The 25,362-nt window shown below is 45.8% G+C and overlaps 1 protein-coding gene across 2 annotated transcripts in view; it reads right to left on the bottom strand.

Annotated features, from left to right (window-relative positions):
• Gria1 (glutamate ionotropic receptor AMPA type subunit 1) overlaps positions 1-25,362 on the bottom strand; it is a 324,981-nt gene that overhangs the window by 116,052 nt on the left and 183,567 nt on the right. For both annotated transcript variants that reach the window (XM_036195347.1, XM_036195348.1), the window contains exons 6-7: positions 7,698-7,859; positions 4,489-4,656 (exon numbers count right to left, since the gene is read on the bottom strand). In XM_036195347.1, coding sequence (XP_036051240.1) covers positions 4,489-4,656; positions 7,698-7,859 — 330 coding nt within the window. The remainder of the gene's footprint in view (positions 1-4,488; positions 4,657-7,697; positions 7,860-25,362) is intronic.

Genomic DNA, 25,362 nt, shown 5'->3' with positions numbered 1-25,362 from the left:
CGGCGGTGGCGCACGCCTTTAATCCCAGCACTTGGGAGGCACAGTCAGGCAGATCTCTGAGTTCAAGAACAGTCTGATCTACAGAGCGAGACCTAGGACAGGCACCAAAACTACACAGAGAAACCCTGTCTCGTAAAAACAAACAAAGAAACAAAAACAAAAGAATTCCTAACATCTTCTGGTGTCTGTATCTTGGATATCAAGTAGCCTCTTATAGAGGGGCCATGGGTGCCACACTCAACTCTAGTGGGCCACACAGATGTGCACAGTGTGGTTTGTGATGCCTGTCTGACACTCTCACAACCTCTTGCTGGGATTTTCGGACAGTCTCCGTTGACTCTGAAGGATATCTACCTGTAGTCTCCTCATTGAAGCTGTTCCTGGGTTTCCTTCTCAAATAATTGAAATGTCTAGAATGTTATGTTGAACATGAGTATTTATACGTGGACACTATTCAGATGAGGAAGATGATGAAGATACCAGAACTATACTGTGTAGAATGGACCAACAGGGATGGAGAACAGAGGGCATCAGGTCTGTCTGACATGTTGTCTTATAATAGAGCAGAGCAGGCAACTCTTGACAAAAGCAGGGATGGTGCTACTATCCATTTAGAGTGCCTCAGTTTCCAGCAAGGTCAATGACCCCACTCTCAAAGTTCTAGGGACCAGAGGCCACCAGGTGTTGCTCTAGGAGCTTCATCAGAAGCCTCAAAATGGGCAGAGGTCATTTTATCCATTTTTCCAGATGGAGTCAAGCTGATGACTCTTGACTCCTAGAGTAACTGAAGCCCTTCATGTATTCCTGTGGGGATCTATACCCTTGGAGGTAAACCACGGTGCTGGGGGATGGAAGAGGACACATCACAGAACTGCCATGATGACAGAAAGCCCATGCCTCAAACTCTTTGTGACGAAGAGTAGGGAAAGCTTCTAGAAACACAGCTTTGGAGTTTCTGTCCTCATTCATCATTCTGTGCTCTGGGCAGTCAGCCCTCCCAACCCAGGCATGAGTGAGGTCAGGTTGATGAAGCTGGCACAGGGTGTTCCCTTCTTGGAGCACTGTGGGTGTCCAGGTTCTAGGCTGGAAGGCTACAACCGTATCCTAAACATCTCTCCTGATGGCAGCAGGGGCAGCTTCACTTTTCTCTGGGGGAATTTCAGTGGTGAGGGATGTGGGTGCACAGAGACTGCCAAGTTCTGTGCTATACTGGGCTGGCCTACTGCTTTGGGTCATCTCTTTCAGACTGCAGAGCAACCTCTGTATGTGTTACTACAGGCCAGCTGTATCACATAAAGATGTTTATCAATCTCCTTGAAATTCAGCTTTTTCATTTTATAATTAATATGTCTGAGTCCTACTGCACTCTGTGGAGCATTTGGTGAGGTAATATATAAATGCTCAGAGCCTGTGCTGTTCATGCTACATCACAGCTATCATTACAATTATTTTTAGGATTTGACTTCCTAGCTTCTTAGCCAGCCAGGCAGATTGTGCTGGACTCCAGATGGCTCCATCTTAGCCAGAGTGGGGTTGGTCCTTTGTATTGTGTGACCCAAAGGCTGCAGACACAGGAGCTCTGGAGCACACCCCTGGCTTCCAAAATCTGGATGCCATTAGGATTCACCTAGGCTCTGATGGCAGTTGTCCTCTGATGATGTGACCACCTAAAGAGGTAGGTCTAGAAGGCAAAATGGCTGGACAGTGGCTGTGGCTAGGTGAAGGCTCCAGAGGTCAATACTATAGAGAGGATTCTACTGGGTCACAGGACAGGCTTGATGTATGGAAGGAGGAGCTCTGGTCAGTGGTCTGGTTCTATCTTTGTGGTTAAGCTGCTGTGTCACCATTGGAGGCATCCCAGGGCACTCTGGGTCTACCGTCTCATTTGTAAAGTGAGAGGAAAATGGGACCAGTGATTTCCAAGGTCTCTTCTAGCAATCAACTCTTGATTCTAGGTGATTCACAGAGATTTGAAAAGGAGCCTGTTTGGGGCAGATGGTCTTAGGGAAGGAACATTTTGGTTTGTTTGTTTGTTCATCAGAGAGACTGAAGGAGTCTCTCATGGGTTGGACTTGACTTTTTTCATCATCCTCATTGTTGAGTCCCCCCTCACTCCCTGGGGTGCACAGTCAGCTTTTGGGAGCTACCCATGGAAGGCAGGCACACACATGTCTCAGCTCTAAAACAGAGTAAGATATCAGCTTTCATCATGGCAACTAACTCTCTCCAATCCTGCTAGGGCAGAAGCAGAAGATGAGTATGTATTGCAGTGGAAAGATGTGAGTTAGACCGTAAAGGGAAATGAATGTACTCTCAGAGTTTTTCTTTTTCTCCTTAGCACTTCCTATGTAGCTCATGTTTGGTAGAAACTAGCAATCCTCCTGCCTCTGCCTTACGAATGCTGGGATCTTGGTGTTCTTATGGCTGGCGGAGACTTGGGTGCTGTCTGCTTGGCCTCCTCGTCTAGTGGGAAAGAGGTCCACCAGAGAGCTTGATGGATATTCTGAGGTGGATCAGAGAGAGCTGGGGGCTGTCTTTCTTGCTTCCTGATTCAGACCACTGTCTGTCACTCCACATTGCCTCCTGGGCTTCATCCCTGTCATGGTGGCGTCAGAATATGCTTTCAGAGATGTCATTAAGATGGGAGAAGCCGAGGAGCTGGAAGGTTGTGGCGCCACGGGTGAGTCCCTGGGACTGTCTGAGGCCAGCCTCACACTGTAGACAGAATCTGTCTCGATTGCTGTCAGGAAAAGCATTTTAAATAAGCTGGGAACAGGCACAGGCGCTGCCTTTTTGGTAGTCATTCTGGAACCTGTCTGGTGTCTGTCATCACTGCCTGGTGACCTGGGGGCTGCCCTGCACAGAGACAGGAGGGCAGAGACACAGCCAAGGACCTAGAGATGCCTACTGGGGTCTGCAGGTCTGCGGCCTCACTTCAGTCTGGGGGACGTGACTGCGTGTTCTCTGCCACATACAGGGCTCTTTCTTCAGGCCGAGAGCAGCTGCTGAGACTCTTAGCTGGTATTTCTCCATGTTGTGAATATTGCCAGAGCTGTGCACAAGTGGATGAACATCTCATGTTCATGTATCTCTTGTTTCAATGTGTTCCTCTCTCCTAGGAGCCAAAATCCACCTTCTGCTGAATGCAAGCTTAATGGCAGAGCTGACCTCACCCGGGGAATGAATGCCATTGGTTGGGAAAGGTGGGTTCTGAAGGACAACAATACCGAAATATCTTGCTGGTATGGGTTTCCCTCTGTGCCCATGCTTTACCATTCATTCCCTTTGGGTTTAGTACAGCCTTCTCCCCACCATCTCTTTGGAAACCCAGCCTCCATCAGGAGGCACCAGAGGCAATGCTGTATACCAGCAAATTGAGAATCACCAGAGGGGCTTGCAATACTTCTAGGACCTCCAAGAGTATTCAAGCAGTTGGAAAATTCCCAGAATCTTCTAAAGGAATGTCAAACACACACCCATCTATACCACTGTCTCACCCCGCTGTCCTGGCAGGCATGTTAGTAATGGAATATTTATAATCTCCACTGTGGAATCTGGATTCTGCCTCCGAGTCCTGTGCATAGCCAACCGATTAGGCCTGGCAAGGTTTTCTATTCTTGTTCTCTCACTGTTCCAGTGCAAACAGAGTTGATGACTGTGGTGCTGAGACATGAGAAGTGAGAAAGAAGGATGAGCGATAAAGCCATGGAATGTGCACCATAGGAAAGGAGTGAAGAAAGACCGTGTAGGGGGTCTGCTCACAGCTCAGAGCCAACCCTGAGCATTTCTTTTCTTTTGTAGTTTGCACATGGTGTGTGTGTGTGTGTGCGCACGTGCGTGTGCGTGTACATGTGTGTGTATGTGTGGTGTGTACAGATGTGTGGATGGGTACATATGCATATGTGGACATTTATATGTAGAAGCCAGAGGCTGATGTCTTCTCGTACTACTCGTCACCTCCTATATTGATATAAGGTCTTTTACTTGAACCCAGAACTGACAAGTTCCACTAATCTTGCTAACTAGCCCACTGTGAAGATCCTATCCCTGCTTCCTGTGTTATAGAATTATAGCCAGCCAATCATATCTGCCCAATTTTCATGTGGGTGCTGGGGGTCTAAATGCTGGTCCTCATGCTCTTGGGATAAGCATTTTATGTGATCAGCTACCTCCCCAGCCTCGTCCCTGCGTATATCAAGTTCTCCTTTTGAACATGAAAATCAGTGACTTTCCAGGGGCTTTTTTTCCCTTCATAATCCCTAAGCAGAGAATGCAGTCTTGATACTACAAGGAATGATACCACATTTTGGTGGTCTCTGTTTTGTCCCAAGTCTGACTTGCATTCCATACTTTTGACTTGAACAATATAGTGGTCATTCCAGACTCCAGGCACACCCTTCATTTTAGAGTGATGCATACTGCTTGAACTTGAGCTAACTTTGCTATTTATCTCCAAAGACTGGGGTGGGAAGGTGCCACCAGCCTTACCTGCTGCAGGGCTCTCTGGATGTCAATCCCTTGGCCCCAGGGCACAGCTGGGTTAGCCAGACAGTCTCCAGCGTTTCCCCGGCGGGATATGTCAATCCTCTGCCTCCGAAGGCTCTGGAAGGCCTCGGCCATCACCTTCACACCATCGTAGGTGAGAGCAGATGTGTACTGGGGAGACAGACAGACAGGCAGGTGTCAGAGAGAGCTGACAGAAAGGTGGGGTGGGGGGCTGTGTTGGGGAATGGCATCCTGGTGAGTGAAGTATGTGGCAGCTTCTGGAGCTGGGTGTTCCATCTCTCTCACAGGTCTGCTCATAGGTCTGCCCAGTCAGTGGGCTCTCCAGAGCTGGAAGTTTAGCACGGCCAGCTGTAACCTTTAAAGACAAGCCAGCATTTTGGAGCTTGGTGTTCAGTACTATGATTTGAAAAATGCTGGTTTAATTGAGAAGAAATGTATAAATTAAATACAACATATCTGCAGGTCAAACACATGGAAAGTCAGTTGGTTTCCTCTCTATGAGAGTCAACAACCGGGAGCCGGGAAGAGCTCCAGCACCTCTTCTAACAATAAAGGAAACAATATTCCAGGATGAGCAAGCTCCTAATTATCTCTGTGTGTGGCTTCCTCCATGGTAAAGTGGGTATTCTATAGACTCTCCCTCTTGTGGAGAGCTAATATTAATGATAATGCTTAAGGGTTTTCCTTGCTTGACCAAAGGGCTGCTAAGATGTGAATGAGGCAAACCTGTCTTATTACACAGTATGTCATCTTAAGGTCACACTACAGCTGTGTGATGAGTTTATTTTTCCAATTCTTAGTTGGTTTCCTGACCCTAATTTACTATTTGTGTTCAAATGTGTATATATGTACCTTTCTCTCTCCTGCCCCTGTGTGTGTGTGTGTGTGTGTGTGTGTGTGTGTGTGTGTGTGTGTGTGTGTGTGTGTTGCACGCGCGCGCAACATGGAGGTCTTCCTCAATTTCTCCCTATCTTATTTTTGAGACTAAGTCTTTAACTGAGCCAGGAGCTCACCATCTGGCTAGAGTACTTAGCTGGCCAACCCCCATGGATCCTCCTGCCTCTGATTGCCCAGTGCTGGGATCCCAAGCACATGCTGCCATGCCTAACTTTTTCTGTGGGTGCTTGGAATCCAGAGTCAGGTCTCCGGGCTTACACAGTAAGCACCTTACAGAATGAGTCACCTCCTCAGTCTCTTCTAATTTATAGTTTTGAGACAGGCTAGCTCTGTGTAGCTCAGGATGATGCTGAACTTCTGATCCCCCTGCCTCCACATTACAAGCATGCACCACTACGCCTGTTTTATTTTCTGAGGAAAAAAAAATACATTACACTTTGAAGCTGGCCTGGGCAGTCATCAACTAATATGTTAACCTACATCAAAGTCAATCTTTTCAAGCACTTTTGTTTAATAAGATACTGCAATGAGTCTTCATTCTCCAAGAGTTAAGCCACTTTGATCACTGGTGGGATGGGAAGTGCCTCAGCTATATAGACTGTAATTCACAAAATTGACTAAGCAGCCTAGAAACATGGGCCAAAGATTCACTGATGGTCCCAGATAACAGACTTGGCCTCAGAAACCTTCTCAACACAGTGTTGCATGTAGCCACTGTCATGCTATGTCACCTGACCTAGAAGACAAATGGCCTGCTCGCCACAGTCACCAACAGTATCCAATATCAAACAAAACAGGATTTGGCTCTGGAACTGAGAAGTGAGAAGCTGGCTGCAGACCCAGGTAGAGAGCAGCTGTGTGTCTCCAGGCAAGTTTCTCTGATGGTCAGCTGGGCATACAGAGGTAGGGAGTCTGTGCCACCTCAGTACTCCATTCACAGAGTCTGTAAAGAAATGGGCATTTGTCTTGTGCTCGGTAAGATGGGGGACAGGTGGGTGGGAGCTGCAGTACTTGCTTAGCATGCATGAGGTATTCATTTCCATCCTTACTACTGCTCAAGAAAAAAGAAAGATGGTGGCCCTAATTAGAATAGAAACAGTGTTTTCTGGCTTCCCTTGCAGCCAGCTAAGGGCAGTTTCCTAACATGGAGCCAATGAACGAACTGCTAGTGCCTTCCTGAGAATAATTCTCTCTGTGTGTACATGTTTATATGTGTGGTTGTATACGTGTATGTGCATGTCTTGAGGTCAGAGGTCAACATCAGGAGTGCCTTTTGGTCTTTCTTCACCTTAATTTTGAGATAGTGTCTCTCACTGAATCTGGAGCTCACCAATTTGGCTAGACTTGGTCACCAGCAAGTTCCAGGGATCCTCCTGCCTCTGCCTTTCTGGTGCTGGGGTTACAGGTGTCTGTTCCTGTGTTTGGCTTTTGACATGGGAATTGGGAGTCCCAGCCAGGGACAACAAGCACTTTACCAACTGAGCCACTCCCCAGTCTCAGGAAAAGTGTTCTTAGGAACAGAGGGTGTGCTTTCTGTTCTCTCTTCCTCCTGCTGAGTCATGGTTTGGGCCTGAAGTATCTCTTCCCTCCCCAAAGAAAACCCCTCGTGTGGTGAGGTGCAGTACCCAGAGGTGGGCTTTGGCCAAGCACCTATATCATGAGGATGCTGACACAGACATAATCAATGTGTTAACCCACCAATGATAACCCAGTGGCATCCCTGGGAAGTGATGGAAACCAGGAGGTAGGGGTTTTCCTTGGAGGGAGTGGCTCACTGAATGAGTGCCTTTGAAGGCTGTAGCTTGTCTCTGGTCTCTTCCAGAATCTCCACTTTCTGGATGCCTTCCCTCCATTGTGTCTTTGCATCATGATGTTCCTGCCTTGCCACAGTCCCCAAAGCAATGGAGCCAGTTGGCCACACATTGTGACCATGAGCTCACATAGACCCTTCTTCCTAGAGCTGATGATTTGCTCAGGTATTTTGTCCCACTGATAAAAATCAACTAGTAAATGCTGGGATGAATGCAGGCATCATGACAGAAGTCTATGCAGCCTTTTTGTGCTGTCTAGCAGACGTCAAAGGCTGAGGGTAACAGAACAAGAACTTGGAATATTTGGTGACTGTGTGTCAGTGTAATAGTCCTGGGTTGCTGACCTCTGTGATATTGGGATGCCTGACCCTCATGCTGATGTGTTCCTCTGCTTAATAGGAAACTCGTTTCCTTTCTAAAGACTCATGTGCCCCAGTGTTCTGGAGCTGGCTATGGGAGAAAAGTGGGCATCCATTTTCACACCTTCGGCCTCTTCCAGTCAACCCTGGTGTGGTCTCGCGCATCACTTGTCCTCCACTGCTGCATGATTCTGGCTGGGACAGTGTCTGTGTAGTTCACCAGCTGGAAACCGGTCACATTGGCTCCACTCTCCTTGAACTTATTTAAGTCAATATCCATGAAACCCTGTGGAGGAAGGAAAGGGGAGTGTAAAACATGTTGCCTGGGCAGGTCCATGTCCCCATGGTGCAGACCCATGAGGCTTTCTCTTCTGCTCCACAAGGCAGAACAGACTGAATGTAAACAGCAGTGTGTTGCCTCCTTTGAATTCTATTCTCATAGATTTTTTTTTTTTTTTACATAAAGTTGGCATAGAGACTGAGAGTGTCAGCCTGAGGATGGCACCCCAGGATGTGGGGGGCTGGCTTACACTACCTTGGACCAAGTTACTTTGTTTGTGTGTTTATGCAATGGAGTCTAGAAGTTAGGGAAAAAATAAAATAGACACTATGTGCCCAGACTGACAATTAGTAGATACTGGGATTTAAAAAATTATTTATTATTATTATTATTATTATTATTATTATTATTACTATTACTTCTTTTAGGATTCTATACAGTTTATTTTGATCATAGCAACTCCTCCCCTGGCTCCTCCTGGATCCACCCTTTCCTACCCATTTAACTTTGTGTCTTTTTTTAAAAAAAATTTTTAACTTATTATGTCTAATTTGTGCTACATGGATATTCTTGTGTGGGAGGCCAACTCCTGAAGCATGATCAACCTACCAGGTATCATATTCTTCAAGAGCATGGACTCTCCCAGCAGCTACCAATGGCCAATAACTTCTTGGCTAGGGCTGGGAATTTGTTCCTACCTCCCATCTTCATAATGGGGTTTGGTCTGGCTTAAACTCATGTTGTGTATTCTATCACAACCATTGTGAATTCATATGTGCAACTGTCCTGTTGTGTTTGGAAAACACTATGTGTACAGTATGTGTGTGCTTGGCTGTGTATGCCATTGTGTGTGTGTGTGTGTGTGTGTGTGTGTAGGTCAGAAAACAGCTGTGTGGAGACTAGTCTCTCCTTCCACATCTACATGGGTTCTGGGGATTGAACTTGGGTTCTGGGCTCGTGTGACAAGTCCCTTTACTTCTGAGTCATCTTAATGGCCCATATTCTTAGAATGACAAGATATTAGAAGCAAAAGGAAAATCCCGAAGGAAGGACTGTCCTTGCTTATCACTCTGCTTTATCTTTGGAGAGAGGAGACATCTGAAGACTGCTGGGAACAAATGTCTGCAAGTTGCCCAAGGTCACCAGCAAGTCTCTGGAAGGGGCTGGCTCCTGATGGGGGCTTTCACCTCTCATTGTGCTTTTTCAGGTACAGTGAACTGGACCTGTTCTCCCCGAGGAGGCCTGGCCACCTCTGACATACACGAAGGATTCTTTATTGCAAATGGAATTTCCTTCCAATTCAGCAAAACTCATGCAAAGTCAGGAAGCCTTGAACTTAAAAGGAGGCCTTGCATTTATATAATAAATTCAACAATGTCCAGTATGCTCACATCTGTGGCCTCATTTCACATCACTCCTTAAAAAGGTACAGCTTATGTGTCTGTGTGCCACATCCAGAAACTAAGACAGAAAGGGAGGGTCAGTGCCCACAAAGCTGCTCACAGAGTTAGTGACAGAGAAGGGACCAGAGCTAATCTCTTCTGTTAAGCAATTCACTCCCTTCTCCCCCAAAAACCTCATCATGAAACATACACTTTGAGAACTTTGAGTTTTCAGGACTCTTCCCTTGTGGACTTTATGTTCTTGTAGGGGAAATCAGAGAGTAGACAAATAAACACACAGTACACAATGCTGTACATCAGTGTGTGCTCTGGAGGAGCCACATGTCTATGAAGAGAGGTAAAGGGGGTTTGTGAATGGGGACATGGAAGGAGTGGTCCAGATCAGTCCACCTGTGGGGTCGTTTTGGCACCAGTATGGTAGAGTCTCATGTGTGAGTTATGGGGATACCTGGGTGGGATACACTGAGCAAAGGCCCATGGGTAGGGGACTGCTTGGAACATTTCAGAAACAGCAACAAGCCTGGTGTGAGTGGAAGGCAATAGTGAGAAAGATGTCCTGTAGGAGATGAAGTCAGACTGGTCCAAGCTGGGTCACACATAGTTTGTGTTAACTTGTATTTCTCTTTCTTTCCTTTTTTTTTCAATTATAATTAGTACTACACTACAGGATTTTGATCAGGGCGCATAAAACTCATGCATGCTTGGTTCCATGGCTTAGGGAAAGTGCCCAATCTCTATAACAGAACCCACTAGGAGAAGGAGCTGAGGACGTGTGCCCCAGATGGGGAAGCCCACAGCTGGCAGCTAAGGTCCAAGCACTGGACCTAGATCTACAGGATCTCAGGGCTGGTCTACATCAAATTCTTGAAAGAGCAGATTTAATATTCCCAAGTTCCCCGGGTTCTACCAGTGCCTTTGACGGTCCATTACCCCTTTGAGCTCTGTTTTATAGACAATTCCAGTTCAGTCCTACATAGCCTTTGTCCTTGCTTCCCATCTAGGAATACCATTTCTATTCTTGACTCCTTCCCATGATCTGGATCCTAGCTAGCACACCGTCTCTCCAGAGAGCTCACTCTGGTCCCCTCATCTGAAGAGCCAGGTCCATCCCTGCAGCAGACACTGTTGGGCCTGTGCATTTCCACACTCTGTTACACACCACTGTTCCATTTTATGCACTGACTGCAAACACCTGCCACCCCACCTGCATGCCAAGCTCACATGCCCAGGGACAGACCTACGCTAGTGACAGCTGCAGGCATAGTAGATGCCAGCCCAGAATCCTCTGCCTGGTGTGCAAGCTGGTGGGATGGTCTATGCTGACATCCGGAGATGGAGAGAGGCTGGGCATTTGTGGGAATGTGCTGCAGTGTCTGCCCTCTCTTCTTTACTGCGCATCCCTACTGTGTTTCCAGGATTGGCACATAGCCCTCGCTTCTTCCTGAAGCCTTGCTTTGGGCTCTGCTTGTGGGAGAACCCTAATTGAGTTTCTTCCAACACTCAAGCTGGCCCATTCCAACGTCTGTTTCTCTGGAGCACCTGTCACCACTGAGATCATCTTCCCTTGTTGTTCTTTTTGTCCTCTCTCTTCCCATTGATGTGCTAACTACTGAAGGTGGGGACATTTTCAATTCCCATCATGTTCACTGATGTGTTCTAGTACCCAGCATCTCGGTACATGCCCCAGCCCAGGGCAGATGCTCGATCCTTTCTTGCTGTGAGAAGGAATAAAGCTAGAGACTGTCCCTCAAGCAGGTGTGCCAATTAGCCAGGGGAAACATGACCAGCAGGCAACAGCTGCCAGTGAGTGATTTTAATCAGCTGAGATTAACTTGTACCACAGCCACAGTTCACAGAGTGACACAGAGGTAACTGCCTTGTAAAATGGTACTCAGCCAGCTGTTCTTAAAGGGAAAGTCAGAATTGGGCTTCCCTACCCAGCCTGCATTTGACTGTGTTATACCCTATAAGAGTACAGCCATCTCACCATTGGTTAAGAGCCAGTACACAGTTGGGAGATTTTCCATACTCTTTAGAGACTTTTAAAAAGAACATCTTGTTCGCAAAATAGCTATTGAGAGAATGAAATGAAAATTATCTCCCACAGTCAGATTCTGTCACTCGCAATCTGTAACAAGCTCCTGGGCATCCCTACTGATTTTCCCTCCCCAGCATAATGAAGGCCAAGGGGAATGGTGATTTGCTCAAACCGACATGCAGCTCAGCTTCATCGTCAGCAAGCCTGACGACAATGTTAGTGTGGCCAATCCAGGGCCACACATAATCAAGCTGATAAGACCCTCCAGCCCCACACCCATAACCCAGAAAGAGAACAAATATGGACTCTTATTTGCGACATTCACCACGAGAACCAAAACCAGGAAGCCACTTGGGGTCAGTGTACATCTAAGAGCTGACATCTCTCCTCCAGTGCAAGACTGCATGATGGGAATGCTAACACTGACCGCTAGGATGTCTTAATCACAGGGAAACTAGACTCTATGGTTACTAGGCTTGCTTTCTCCACAATGCAGGGATATAGACTTGGTCAATAAAGAAATGTGGTCTTGATTAAGAAGGGAAATAAAGACATTAGCTCTTTGCCTGCTAGGGAATTGTGAAATTCAGCTAAGTCTCTTCCCCCAGTACATTTACTAAATAGGTTTAATTAAATCATTTTCCAATTTCCTTTTCTATTTTATTAAAAACCCATGGGGGTACTATTTGGTAAGTTGTGCATTTTCTTCATCTATCTTATTCATGCCATTATCTAATGTGTTTAAGGATGTCATGTTGTTAATTACAGTTCTTGAAAACTTCTAGCTATGAAACTTCACTGTCATAACTTTCTTCCAGCTGTGCTGCATATCTGATAACACATCCCCCAAATGCTGAGTTTGGTGTTCTAAACACTGTCATTGCTAAGAGAGAACAACATGAGCTACAGCTGTTTGCTTTCTCCAGCTACTTGTCACCCAGAGTCATGTCTTCTGCTCTTCTGCTGTCCCCTGAGCCCTGGCACCTCACTTGAAGAGGGAGTATTACCTAAAATGGCTTGGTGCCACATGCCTATAGTTCCAGTACTTAGAAGACAGAGGCAGGAGGATCAAGAAGTGAGGGTCAGCCTTGGCTCTGTAGCGGTCTATTCCTGGGGTAGCTGGGTTGCCCTGCTTCTGTGTGCTTCTTCAGTACCTCATTCTGTATCACAGCTCCATGCATGACCCATGAACAGGCAACATGCAAAGAATGCTCTGCCTCCCATCTTCATTCGGGGCAGAGGACCTGGCCAAGGAAGTGTAGGCTGAGGATGCTTCTTAATCTGAGGGACATAAGGACTATCTGGTGTTTGGGAGAGTGTTTGTAGAAGAATCATCCCTAAGGACTGTCAACCCCCAGCTCTGGGAGGGAGCAGGAGATCCTCATTTTGACAAAATGTTAATTTTGATGAATCAAAATTCAAGGTTAAATATGAAGATAATTATCAAAAGAATTAAACAAGATAGCATAAGTCTGGCCGCTAAGGAGAGGCTGGGTATGTTCAAGGGACGATCAGGACTGTCCCATCACATAGTTAGTGGGTGCCATAGATGATACTGAGTTGATGAGGCAAGAGAAAGAGGGTCGGGCCTGTTCTGTAGATGTGTGGGAGAAGTGGCCAGAAAAACCAAATATGGCAAAGGGAAGGTGCAACTTCATATGTCCAAGACGTTTGGGATTGGTTTGGGCCCCCAGACCAGGGATAAGACGTGAAAGTGCAGGGTTTTGCTTGTTATATTTTAGACCCTTCTGCCATACACATTTACCCTTTAAATGCCACTAGAAAATGGTGACAAACCTCAGATCAAGCTAATGCACTCTCTGGTTGGATGCCATTGTCAGTCCCTGGAAGAGGCAGAGGCAGAGGCAGAGGCAGAGGCAGAGGAGGCAGAGGCAGAGGCAGAGGCAGAGGCAGAGGAGGCAGAGGCAGAGGCAGAGGCGGAGGCGGAGGCGGAGGCGGAGGCAGAGGCAGAGGCAGAGGCAGAGGCAGAGGCAGAGGAGGCAGAGGCAGAGGCAGAGGCAGAGGCAGAGGCAGAGGAGGCAGAGGCAGAGGCAGAGGCAGAGGCAGAGGCAGAGGAGGCAGAGGCAGAGGCAGAGGCAGAGGCAGAGGCAGAGGCAGAGGCAGAGGAGGCAGAGGCAGAGGCAGAGGCAGAGGCAGAGGCAGAGGCAGAGGCAGAGGCAGAGGCAGAGGCAGAGGAGGCAGAGGCAGAGGCAGTGAAGTCACAGGGTGGAGTGGTGCAGAGGTGGTAGCATGTGAGGAATCATGTTCTAAGCTGGTTAGAGAGCTCAGGTTCTTCTGCCATCTCTTAGCCTGGGGCTGAGGGACAGCAGAGGGATGCAGCCTAGTCCCCAAGCCCGCCTCACAAGAATAACAAAAATGATGGTGGTGGCTAAAATAGCCACTTCATGTACATGACCTAACTTCATCCAAACCACCTTTTGGGGATTGTGGGGTTACTGCTGTAGAAAAAGTGAAAATTAAGCAATCAACCAGGAGTTAACCCTTGGGCTTATTTTAAGTCTTTCCTCGCTCCCCTCCCAAGCAAGACATTCATTTTAATGTCTTGTAAATGTGGTCCAGCTTAATCCCATAAGCAGTCTGAGAGGGGACTGGATGGTAGGTCCAAGAGCTCATTTGCATAAGTCGCTGAAAGGATTCACCCCAGTTTCTGCTGAGATCTGATTCAGAGACCTCTGTAAACTCCCTAACTACACAGTTTGACTTCTGCACGAACATGATACCCTGCCAGCCCTTGGGGGGAACACAGGAGTTTAGATTCAGGATGGCGTATCCATTACCCCAGTCAAAGAGGATCAAAACTCTTCAGATAACAGTGCACAGTTAGGAGTCCAGAGCAAATGTTACCTGGCCAGAGCTCCTGCCTTTAACAGGGGCCTGTAAGCAGGAATGTGTTGGGTTTCTCCTGGACACAACCATCTCCGCTTGGCTGTGCAGATATATCTCAAGTACTAATTTATCTGGAGCCTGTAAACGAGTGACCTATCCTTCATCCACACCCAGAGTCTGGAAGTGCCCTTGTAGAGAACCAGAATGTGAGTGTAGTAGATTTTGTGGTTCTAGTCACAATACCACCTGGCTTTTTCATGTAAATTCTGGGATCCTCAGGCTTGTGAAACAAATGCTTTACCAACTGAACCATCTCCCCAGCTCACAGCACAGTACCTTCAGGCTGACAAGCTTTGGCTTCAAAGCTCCATTTCCTTTTTTTGCTGAGATCCTTAAAAGAGGGTCACCCCCACGCTGTTCAGTCCTCAGCATCCTGTCTAAGCTCACATCACACCCAGCAGAAAGGAGAAGGAACATTCTGTGATGCTCAGGTTCAGCGTCAAGATGAAGGCTTATTAAGCCAACACCGGTATATGGGGAAAGACCCTTCCATCTCCAGCTCCTTGACATCAAGAAGAGGTAAGATCAGACCAAATCAAAAAATGTGTACTTTATACTCTGAATGGTGCAGGTTGAGAATGTCAAGTTTTCTCCAAATTGTCAGAGAAAAATCTCAGATGACAGCTCAGAGGGGAGCAGTCACAGGAGCGTATGGTTTGAAAAGTCTCCTTATATTAGGAAGCCTTGGAAAGAGCACAGAGGATCAGCTTGAAACATAATAGAAGATTGAGAGGGTAGGCGAAGGATGTGCTTGACTCTCAGGAGGGTTGTCATGGGAAAGAGGTGGGAAATTTGTTCTCTGAGGCTCTGCAAGGTGGGCCAGACAGATGAACAGTCAGATCTCATGGGAGACTGATTTTTGTTAAAATCAGTGATGACTGCAACCATTGCGTTTGGCATGAATCAGCCAGAACCAAGCGAGATAGCAGGCATTTCCATTGCCTTGATGATCACATTTAATCCTTGTAACCACATCATGAAGCAGGTCCTTCTATGTTGAAACGTAGGGGATTGGCTTCTCTCAAATTAGTGTGGTTAGTGAGAGATGGAGGGAGTAAGATAGCTCCTGAGCTTGGGTTTCAACTTCTATGCATCCAGCCATCTGCCTTCCTGCTCATTCATTTCCTGTCCTGTGCAGGAGCCCTTGGAGCAGGTTTCAGCTTCACGTGAGGAAGGAGGTCTCTCAGAGACCAGGATGCTTCTCTTCAGTGCCTCTGATGTCTGCTGCCACTTGGAGTGTGAGCCTTGAGGCCCCCTATTTCTGTATCTCTTTGTTGTCTGTGGTTGTGACAGAGAAAGGCAGAGACCACAACCTGTCTCAAAAGCAAGACCACAGACCCACAGGGTCCACAAACAGTGCCTGATGCAGGGCAGTATGTTAAAAAGGTGCAGAGAAACGAAGCAACAGGACCTGCTCTGTTCCTGACTTCTTTACAAGCACCAATCCTGTTACCTCATGCCCTCAGCTTTTGTCTCAAGGACTAAATGGGGTCTTTTGATTGGCTTTTCTGTGTATATTTTATTGTAACCAGGTCAGATGTAAAAGGCCCCAGAAGAGAGTTTTAGGGATAACCACATAACTTCTTGGCCTGTCTTTGAAGCTCATGAGCACTTTGCTCTAGGGTATCTGTCTGAACCTGTACAGGCAAGTGGTTATTGATTTATCAAAGACATCTGTCAGATCAATAATTCTTCAAGATATGTCCCAGGTCACCATGCTACGTTAGGGAAGGAGCAAAAGACAGAGGCCCACCTTCTGATTCTCATGCCTGCCAAGGCAGCCTTGCTTTTAATCTGTTACACAGTAGGGATCTCCCCCCATCTGAAAACAGAGCTTCAACCCCAAAGATATGGGGATTTCTAGGGCAGCTCACTTCTCTCCTGAGGGTGCTTTCAGCTTTGATCTATAATTCTACAACCACACAGGTGTCTGCTGAGGAATATGGATAAAAGTGAACCCATGGAATCGTCTTCAGCTGATGGCTTAATTGTCATCAAACACCCATGTCTTTGCATAAAAATCTCCACATTTTCCCATTTTAGTCACCTTAACAAGCCAAACCTTCAAGGCATCTCATCCCAGATTATCCCTGGTGACATACAAGCTATGTGGTCTCTAACAAACTGATAGGACATTATGGTTGTATGAAAGTCAGCTAATAGACATGTCATCCACATTAGAAAAAAGGATAGTGTTGACTCATCCAATCTTCTCTGAAGTCAGGGAGAGGTACCTGGACACCCAGATACCAGCAAACACAACAGCAGGCTGATCCTGCCTGTGTCCGTCATAGCCAGAATATTACTCAGGATCATGTCATCTCAGTCCTGAGATGTAGAGTCAACTGCTCACACTGTATTAGAAGGTTAGGGATCCTCAGCCTGGGATGTTGATGCAAGGCTTGGAGATGCTACACATGGTCTGAGATATTGCTGTCTTCCAGAGAATGCCCTCATCTTACTTCTGTCCTAACTAATTGTGGTCGTGGTTGACTCTTGGCCCAACTAACTTCAGAGTAACATCAGCATTTAAAACTCTCCTGGCATAGGGTGATTTCTTATGTCTAGAATTACTGGTGGACCTCAACCAACATCCCCCTGCAAAGTCTCAACATTAGTATGCAGAGAAAGCCAGGCAGGATTTCCATAAAAAATGTATTTTTGTAAAACGATGGTTTATTCATTTTCAGGCCTTCACATATAGTAGGTACCCACTGATTGCATGGTGTAAAATGGGTGAAAATCTGAAGAAATAGTACATTTGAAACCTACTGAGAATAACTATGTATCAAAACATGCCTAGGGCATATGATCTCCTCAGACATGGGCTTTTGAGAAGGTTTACAGTATGAGACACGACTAGGGAGCAGGCCTTATAGCTAGTCAGAAAGTGATGGGTTACCATTTTAACCATTGTGCCACTATTTCACTGGGGTAGACCATCGATGCCTTTTCTTCCCCAGTAGCCTTCACAGCACTTTCCAACACTATAAAAGCTAAACATCAGGAAGAGACTTTCCTGGTCAGTTTAAGATTACTTCCTTAATGTCCTGTAATGGAAGATGGTGGTGTCTTCATCAACAGCAACCCTTTTGTTTATGATGGACAACCAAGAGCTACAACAATAGTCTTTGCAGTTTTGGGAACATGGAGAAAGGATATTCTATACATCCATTCATCTGATCATTTAGTCATGAGTGCTCAGCGTTGCCACACATATCAAAGCCACAAGGATGTAGAAGAGATCCAGACAGACATGCCCAGTCCCTCCTTTCTGGTCACTTAAGGCCTAATGAGGAAGGCCTATTTCACCCAAGCATATTCTAGAGAAAAGAAAGTAATGCCAGCACTGAATCTGGAGCTCAAAGGTAGCTCACTTTCTAGATGAAAGTGATGAAGCCTGGAAGAAAAGGAGCCTTTGGTTGAGGAAAGAGAGAAAACTCTCACCTATTGGGCGTGGTTTTAAGACACCTTCAATGCTCCCAAGGAAGTGATGGTAGGGGCTTCCCATGCTGATAGTGGCTGCAGCCCCCACCCTCCTGCACATCTCCATGAATGCCAATCAGAGGTGGCTGTCATGATAGTCCCAGGGAAAGATGTAACAGGCATCAAGAAGCAATGTTGCAGTCCCAGCCCATTCAGTGAGGGAAGGGGGATGCTTTTTGGTGGCTCCTTTGAGCAGGAGTGTCTTTTTTATAACATGAAGGGCTAGTAAGATAAGGGTTCTTAGGGACTGTCAGGCCCAGGCTCTACTGGGTTCTTGAAAACAGGTGGAGGGCACATTTTTTTACTTTCATGCTGATGTGTGGGTGGGTGCCTTGTCTTGATCTTTCTTAGATTTCCTGCCCCACCCCACCCCCACCACTGGGCCTCTCCTCTGATGTCACATTCTCATGTTTCAGACAGCTTTTGTAGGGCTGTGTGACTGCCACAGATGTTGCTTTGTTTTTACATGATCTGATCTAGTTGGGGGAACAAGGTCAGGGTGTTTGCAGGACAGGAGTGAAGGTATGCAGTTCTTGGGGCTTCCTTCATGAGCCCAGGAGTTACCAGGCAAGGGACAGATCACACCCTGGGAGAAAGAAGAAGAGGATAGAAAGGAATCTGGGTTGACAGTGCACACACCAAAGAGCCGGCCACAAGCATTGCCAGGTGTTCAAGGTGGGCCTGTGGAAGGACAGCACATACTCTCCTCCAGAGTCAGAAGGAACCAAAGAAAGCAGAACACAAGCCATGCCCTGTTGGCAGAGGCTATGATACCTGCCAGAGCCCTGAAGAAGCAAGGGACTGCCTAGAGGTAGACATCTCCATCCCAAGAACCAGAACAGTGGGCCTCACGTAGGCTTGGAACAGAGGAGAGGCTGGCCTAGGGAGTGGGTGAGAAGACTTTCCCATCACCTACTTACCATGTACATATTTATAACTGGATTAATATTCCTGTCCTTTCTGCAAGAATTTTTTTTGTTTTCCATTTTCACATGTGTGTATGCATGTTTGCATGTGTGTGGGATCACATGTATATGGCTGGGTGAACATGTAAATGAATATTCATGTGGAGACCTGAGATTGATGTCAGGAATTGCTGGTCGATCTTACAGGTCAAGGCCCGCCTCTCAATCGAACTAGAGCTCTTGGACATGGCTAGTCTCACTGGCCAGCTTGCTCATGGGATCCTAGCTCCTTCTTCTGAGGCTGCCACACCCACCTGCATTTTCACTGTTTCTGGGGATACAACTCTAGCCCTTGGCAGAGGCTTTAATCACTCAGCCATTTCCCAGCCCTTCTCTGCTTCTTTTATCAGACACAAAATGTTGGTTTTAAATACATGAGGCATGAGCACAGATGTGCTTGAGAAACCACTTTCCTGCCTCACCGCTTCATTCCTTCATGCCTCTCTTCAGTGACGTTTCAAAGAAACTCAATTCTTTGCAGCTCACTCTCCCAGGCCCTGGGAAGTCAGCAGTAGATTAAACAGGCCACGTGCTGCTGTTATGCGTTTCAGATTAACAGCAAAGAAGGCGTCATACAGATCCGTGTGGCTTTCCTAATCTCAATTATGGTAAGTGGAAGGTACTTGGGGCTATGTCGGCAGATAACGAGGAGATGAGATTTGATGTAGGAGGAGCCTGAGGGATCACAAAGATGGTATCTTGTCCCCAGACAGGAATAGCAGTAATGATGATGATGACATTGATGATGGTAATTACAGTGGTAATTACTAACACTTATTAAGTGCCCATTTGGGGTCATGTATTACACCAAGCACTTCCTCTACCTCATCTTGCCTAATTCTCATAGTGTCACTGGAGGAGACAGTTAATATCCTTGCTTCTTTTTAGATAGAAGCCATGGGAGCTCAGAGACTGTAAGGAGTTTGACTAATGTTACACAGCTGATAAGTACAAACCAGAATTCAAACCAAGGTCTGTCCCATGGGAGAGCTGCCCTTCTCAACAGAACTTGTACCACCCCCCTCAATACAGGCGTCAGAAGCAAATGTGACCCCATATGGTGCTGAGGGAAGGGGAGTAGGCGAGCTAGGTCTTGCAGAAGGAGTCTACAGATTTCTCAGTGTGGGTGAGCAAGGGATTAAAGAACAGTTTCTTCTTGGGCTGAGGAAATCAACCTGGGGGTGTGAACTCGCTGCTGTATGGACCCAAACTTCTGACTCTAAGTGCCTCTGGAGTTAATGGTGGCCATAGTTGTAGTATAAATGGCTGGCTGCTCTGAACCCCCAAATCCTTAGTAAACTATTGTGAGGCCAGAACCCACCATCCCTCCCTCGGCTTCTACCAGACTAGAAGGGATTGTTGGAATGACACTCATTGAGTTTGCACTCTGGGCTTTTTACTATTGTTGAACTCAACCTTCTTGACAGGGACTTGCCCCCATACCTGTCTCTCTAACTATCATATGCCCAAATGTCGCAGGCTACAGTAGTGAGAACATAGACTCTGGGCTTCTGTACACTGTGGGGGGAGCCCATCTCCTTTGTTTCATAAATGTGGTGACACTGGAAAAGTCATTTTACCTTTGTTTCTTCATTTGGAAAGGTGATTATAATGTTAACTGCAAAGGCCATCAAGAGGGTCAGGATAGAACATCAGAGTTAGATGGAGGGTAGAGAAATGTGTGTCTGGAGTAGATGAGGACAGAGAGGCAGAAAGCAGGGAAATGGTTGTCTTAGGCTGGGGTGTGGAAGGGCAAGATAGGTGTAGTCAAGGGTGATGTGGGGAATGACGACCAATGGTTAAAGGGAAGTTCTGCCATGTGATGAACACACATTAAACTTATTGTGGTCAGGAGAAGATAAATGCCTGAAACCGTAAATCTGGCCAAGAACCCAAGGCTGGGGAGCTCATAGGCTCCATGGACGAACCTATTACTATTACTTTGCTAGATGACTGACCTCTAAAAACATGCCTTTACCCATTGGTTAGTGCAGCTCATAGACCTCAAAAGGGAAGTTTCTTTGTGCAGTGGACAGTGGTACAGTGGTTAACACAGAAACTCACAACTGGTCAAAGTGCAGAGAACAAGTGTTCTCTGAACAGAGCAGTGGAACACTCAGCCCTCAATGGGACATCAACATCATATTCCTTCCCTGTGAAGATCAGGGACCCTCTTGGAAGTGGGGGTATAAAGACTGTAAGAACCAGATGTTGGGGAGGACTGCTGTGAAAGAGCCTTCGGGACATGACAGGACCAAGGAACCCATGCACCTGTGGCTGCCTGAAGAAGACTCGCATGAGATTGAGTCTTTCAATATTCCAGCATGGCCAGGGGAGGGGATTATGAATTCCTAACCGAGGAACTATTGATAATTAATAGCTTCTGGGAAAAGGAGAGCCAGTTTTCTTTAAGCCTGTGTGTGGCTCCTGGTAGGTTAATCATGCTCAAGTGGATGGTCACCTATCCAGGAGTATATGTGCCCCATAAATTAGACTCTATAGGTTATTAAAAAAATTAAACACAAGAGGACACACAAGTGGGAGGGGTGAAGACTTGGGGGCAGATCTGGGAGAAGGTAGGAGGCAGAGTGGGGGAAAATATGATCAGAACATGTTGCATAACTGAAATTCTCAAAGAATTAAGACAAGTATCACATTTCTAAAAAGCTGATGGTAGAAATGTACAAATCTGTAAACATATCAAGAATCCATGGATTACTTACTTTAAGTGGGTAAAGAGTATGAAATGTGAATTATATCTCAGAAGAATGGGTTGGGAAAATGAGGGTGTCGTGACATAGCTCTGGAAGGTCTGCATTGTTTGAGTTGAACTGATGGTGAGTCCAATGTTGTGTTATTCATCTATGTTGCCATATAATGTAAATTCAGACTAGATCTATAAGCATGTGTGTCCATATATACACACATAAATGATACATGTACATACACCAGTAGGTGGATTAGTCAAAGAAATTCTGAGTATGAATTCTTCACTTAGGTAAGTCCCTACTGCTGAAGACACTATGCATTTCAGATGCAGGGCCCAGAAGCCCTAGAACTGGAAATGACCTTAAAGCTTATTCCATAATGACTAGTTTTCATGGTACTAAAAGGCACCATGCAATCTTCCAAAGGAGGGAAACATCCAACCTACCCAGCTATGATACCTATGAACCACTCTATGGACCAGCATGGCACAATAACCCTAAACATACTCTAGTGGCACACAGACCTTGGTGGTAACCAACAGCTCTCTAATTAGAGTTAGTAAGGCCCACTCAACGGAGGGAGATCATGCCTGGTATTGGAAACCTAGCCAACTACCAAGGGATAGATAGTTGAAGAACCTACAACCACCACTAACTACATTCTAAATATCTGTCCTTAAACTCACAGGTAAGTATAGTCCTCAGCCATCAACAAGGAAACATCTCTTTGTAGCAAACGAGGACCATTATAGAAAATCCTAACCAATCAAAATGCAGAGTTGTGGAGTCCAGTCCCAATGGATACATCTACAATACAACTCGTGCACCTAAGGCTCAGTGATTATTGTAGAAGTGGGGTAGAAGGGTTGCAAGGGCCAGAGGAACGAGGCATTTGCTGCAAGATTGTGTCTCCTAGGAATATTGGAAGCTACACCCATAAAGTCTCAACAGCATGACTGCTCAAATATGAGCTGAATAAGAACCACAGCAACAGACATGCTAACATGGAAGCTCATGAGTCCTCAACCCTATACAGGCAACTAAGGAATGCTAGAGTGAAGGAAGGGCACAGCAATTGCTTACCCACCACCAAATGGTTAGCTCTGAAAACATGCATACAAACATTATACAGACAGAGCTGGGTGTATTTTTGAACATATGTTATTAATGAAAGAGAGAGTATAAGTTCTAAAGAGATCAAGGAGTGATATATGAGAGGATATAGGGGCATGGAAAGGGAAGGGAGAAATGATATAATTACATTATAATCTCAAAATACAAAAACTAATTAAAAACATTCTCCACCTATGTGGAATACTTAATTACTCAAGACACGGAATCACATTTTGTTCTTTCCTGATAACACCCTAAGAAGACAGAGAACTACTATTTCCAACTGACAAATGGGGAAACTGAGGTCTGAGGCTTGATTGCTCAGAAAGTTAGCTAAGCAAGAGTGACATCAGGGCTTAAAGCAGGGTTTGGAGCCTCCAGAGCCTGCTTCATAAGTCAGCTGTTCCCTCTCTCCTGTCTCCTTCCCGCCTCTCTCTGGAGGTTCTCCACGGGTGGTGATTTGAGTTCCACAGCATCCTCCAAAGTGGCTATGGAGAAGATTGTTGGGCACTGCTCTGAAGCCCAGACTTTCTGACTAAGTGGAAAGGACTGTGGAACGTGCTCATCCTTTCCAAATAGTTTCTGTTCCTTAATCTATAATTGCACCAGAGCTGCAATGTTCCGAAGAAGAGGGTTGACTCCATGCAGCAGCAGGCTAATTATGTGGCTGAATTTCTAAAAATTATCATCTTATAAATTGTGATATTCCTCTGAAGGGGAAAGAAAACAGCACATCCTCCACCATGTCTCAAACTGAATTAATTAGGAATTTGAAGCCTAATTATCAACTAATCTATTGGAACACGCCAGTCTTTCATATCTGGCTGGGGTTTGCAATTTGCAGCCTATTAGTGGCAGTTGTTAGGATCTGAGAACTCATTAGGTCAGAAGAAGAAAATTGTGGATCAGAAGGCTAGGGCAACTTTGGGGGAGACTGTGGCTAAGGGGTCACTTGATGACAGATGAGGGCTGGTGGTTTAACTACCTGGATCCTTTCTTCAGAGGCTCCGAGGCCACTGGGTCATTTCTGCTTCACCAAAGGATGTAACTGTGCATGCCTCTGCCCAGGTTCTGTGCCTTCCCAAGCAGTGGGTGTCCTAGGACAGCGTGTGCTGTCACCAGTGTTGGTTCTAGCCTTGCTTCTGTGTGACATTGGCTGATGGAGCCACACTCCCTTGATGGTTCTGTTTCCGTACAAGCAATAGAGATGCTGATGGAACTGACTTCCATGGGTCCATCCAGGATTGTGGATCTGGGATACGAGGGCTAGCAAAGGTTTCCTTAGTTCTAATGAAGAGATTTCATTTTTGCAAATGGCCTTTCCAGGGTGAGGTCCTTGGCTTCCGCATAAAGATTCTAAACAGATACCACTCATTAAAATGCAAATGTCCTGAAAATATTATGGATATAGCCCTTAACTCCTAAGTCCAAATTAACCTTTCTCAGTAAGCCCTTCTTAGTTCCAATCCTGACCTTGAGGCATGGGGGCAGCCGAGGCAAGGGACATTTAGAGGGTGGAGAGGGGGACATCTAGGACAAACTAAGGCTGGGGAGCAGACAGGACAGAATTTAAGGGTTAGATAGATGTCTGCACCCCAATTTTAGACACAGATTGTGTGCCCTAATTTAACTAATGACCTTTATTCCCAATATAGTATAAAATACCAATCTTTCATTTCTTTCCTTCAACATTCCCCAGAGATAACCAGAACAAGATACCCCAACTGAAACTGAATATTTAGGTTGGTAAGGTTAACATTTGAACTTTTCTTATAGATTAAAGTATGGTAAATATCACAACTGCATGGAAACAAAACAAAACAAAACAAAACAAAAAAAAAAAAAAGAAGGCAGGCCAAGGCCAAGGAGACACTTTGTAGTTAGGGTAACTATCAAGGGAAGTAGATGGATGGCCATATGTGTTAGGGGTTCAGGTTTGATGGCAGCTGTGGTCACTATGGGAAAGAATTGTGGGGTTCCTGAAAGTGTTAAGCACAGGGCTTAGTGCATAGCTAGGCAGTCCCCAGCCTCAGTGTATTTCACTAGTCAAACCTTGTATGCAACTGTGTTTTTCATACCAGTCCCAAGGTGATAATGACTTAGAAGTCCATCAGCTTTGTGATGGATGAGCAAAACAGGCCGTCTCTCTATAATGGGCTCCTGTCTGTCAACACAAAAGGAATACACCGAGATAGACTATACATTGGTGATTTCCTGAGGCTGTGGGGAGCTTGGAGGGTGAGTTATATAATGACTACTGATGTGCATGGGTTCAGAGGTGATGAAATTTTAAAATAAAGTTGTCATAGTTTCATAATCCTATAAATACACACAGGACTACAGAAGTGAGCACTGTAAGTTAATGTGTGGTATTGTGTGGTCTGTGAATTTAATCTTAAGAAAGTCTCTAAAATATGTGTCTGAGTACAAAAAAATATTACATTTGGCTATGGAAAAAAGGAGCTCAAAGAATCAAGATTTATGACATAAATGATAAAAGTGGGAACCATGACACAGGAAGAATAGACCTGACAGAGATGACCATGGCCAGAGAAACTTACACAGACATATTCTAGTGTCTACGTAAAAGGCATGTTCACACAAAGGATTTGAGAAACCAAACCGTACCCATGGTGTGCAAAAGAATAGCACCTGATAAACTGCTGCAGTATGTTAAAGTGAAGGCATTTTTTTAAAGACACAGGTTTATTTAGACCGGTATATAAAAATGAAAACAAAACAAAACCTCTAAACCGACAATACTATAGGTTACACTGTGATTTGGTTCCCGGTTAAAGATTTGTCAATTTTAGCATAATTATGATTTAAATGTCTGCACTTGTGAACAGGGAAACCACCATTGTGTTCAAAGCCAGTGGGATTCAGACA

The sequence above is a fragment of the Onychomys torridus genome, chromosome 8 (assembly GCF_903995425.1).
Source record: "Onychomys torridus chromosome 8, mOncTor1.1, whole genome shotgun sequence".
Taxonomy (NCBI): Eukaryota; Metazoa; Chordata; class Mammalia; order Rodentia; family Cricetidae; genus Onychomys; species Onychomys torridus.
Note: the sequence above shows the minus strand (reverse complement) of the source record. Positions and strands in the feature narration are given on the sequence as shown.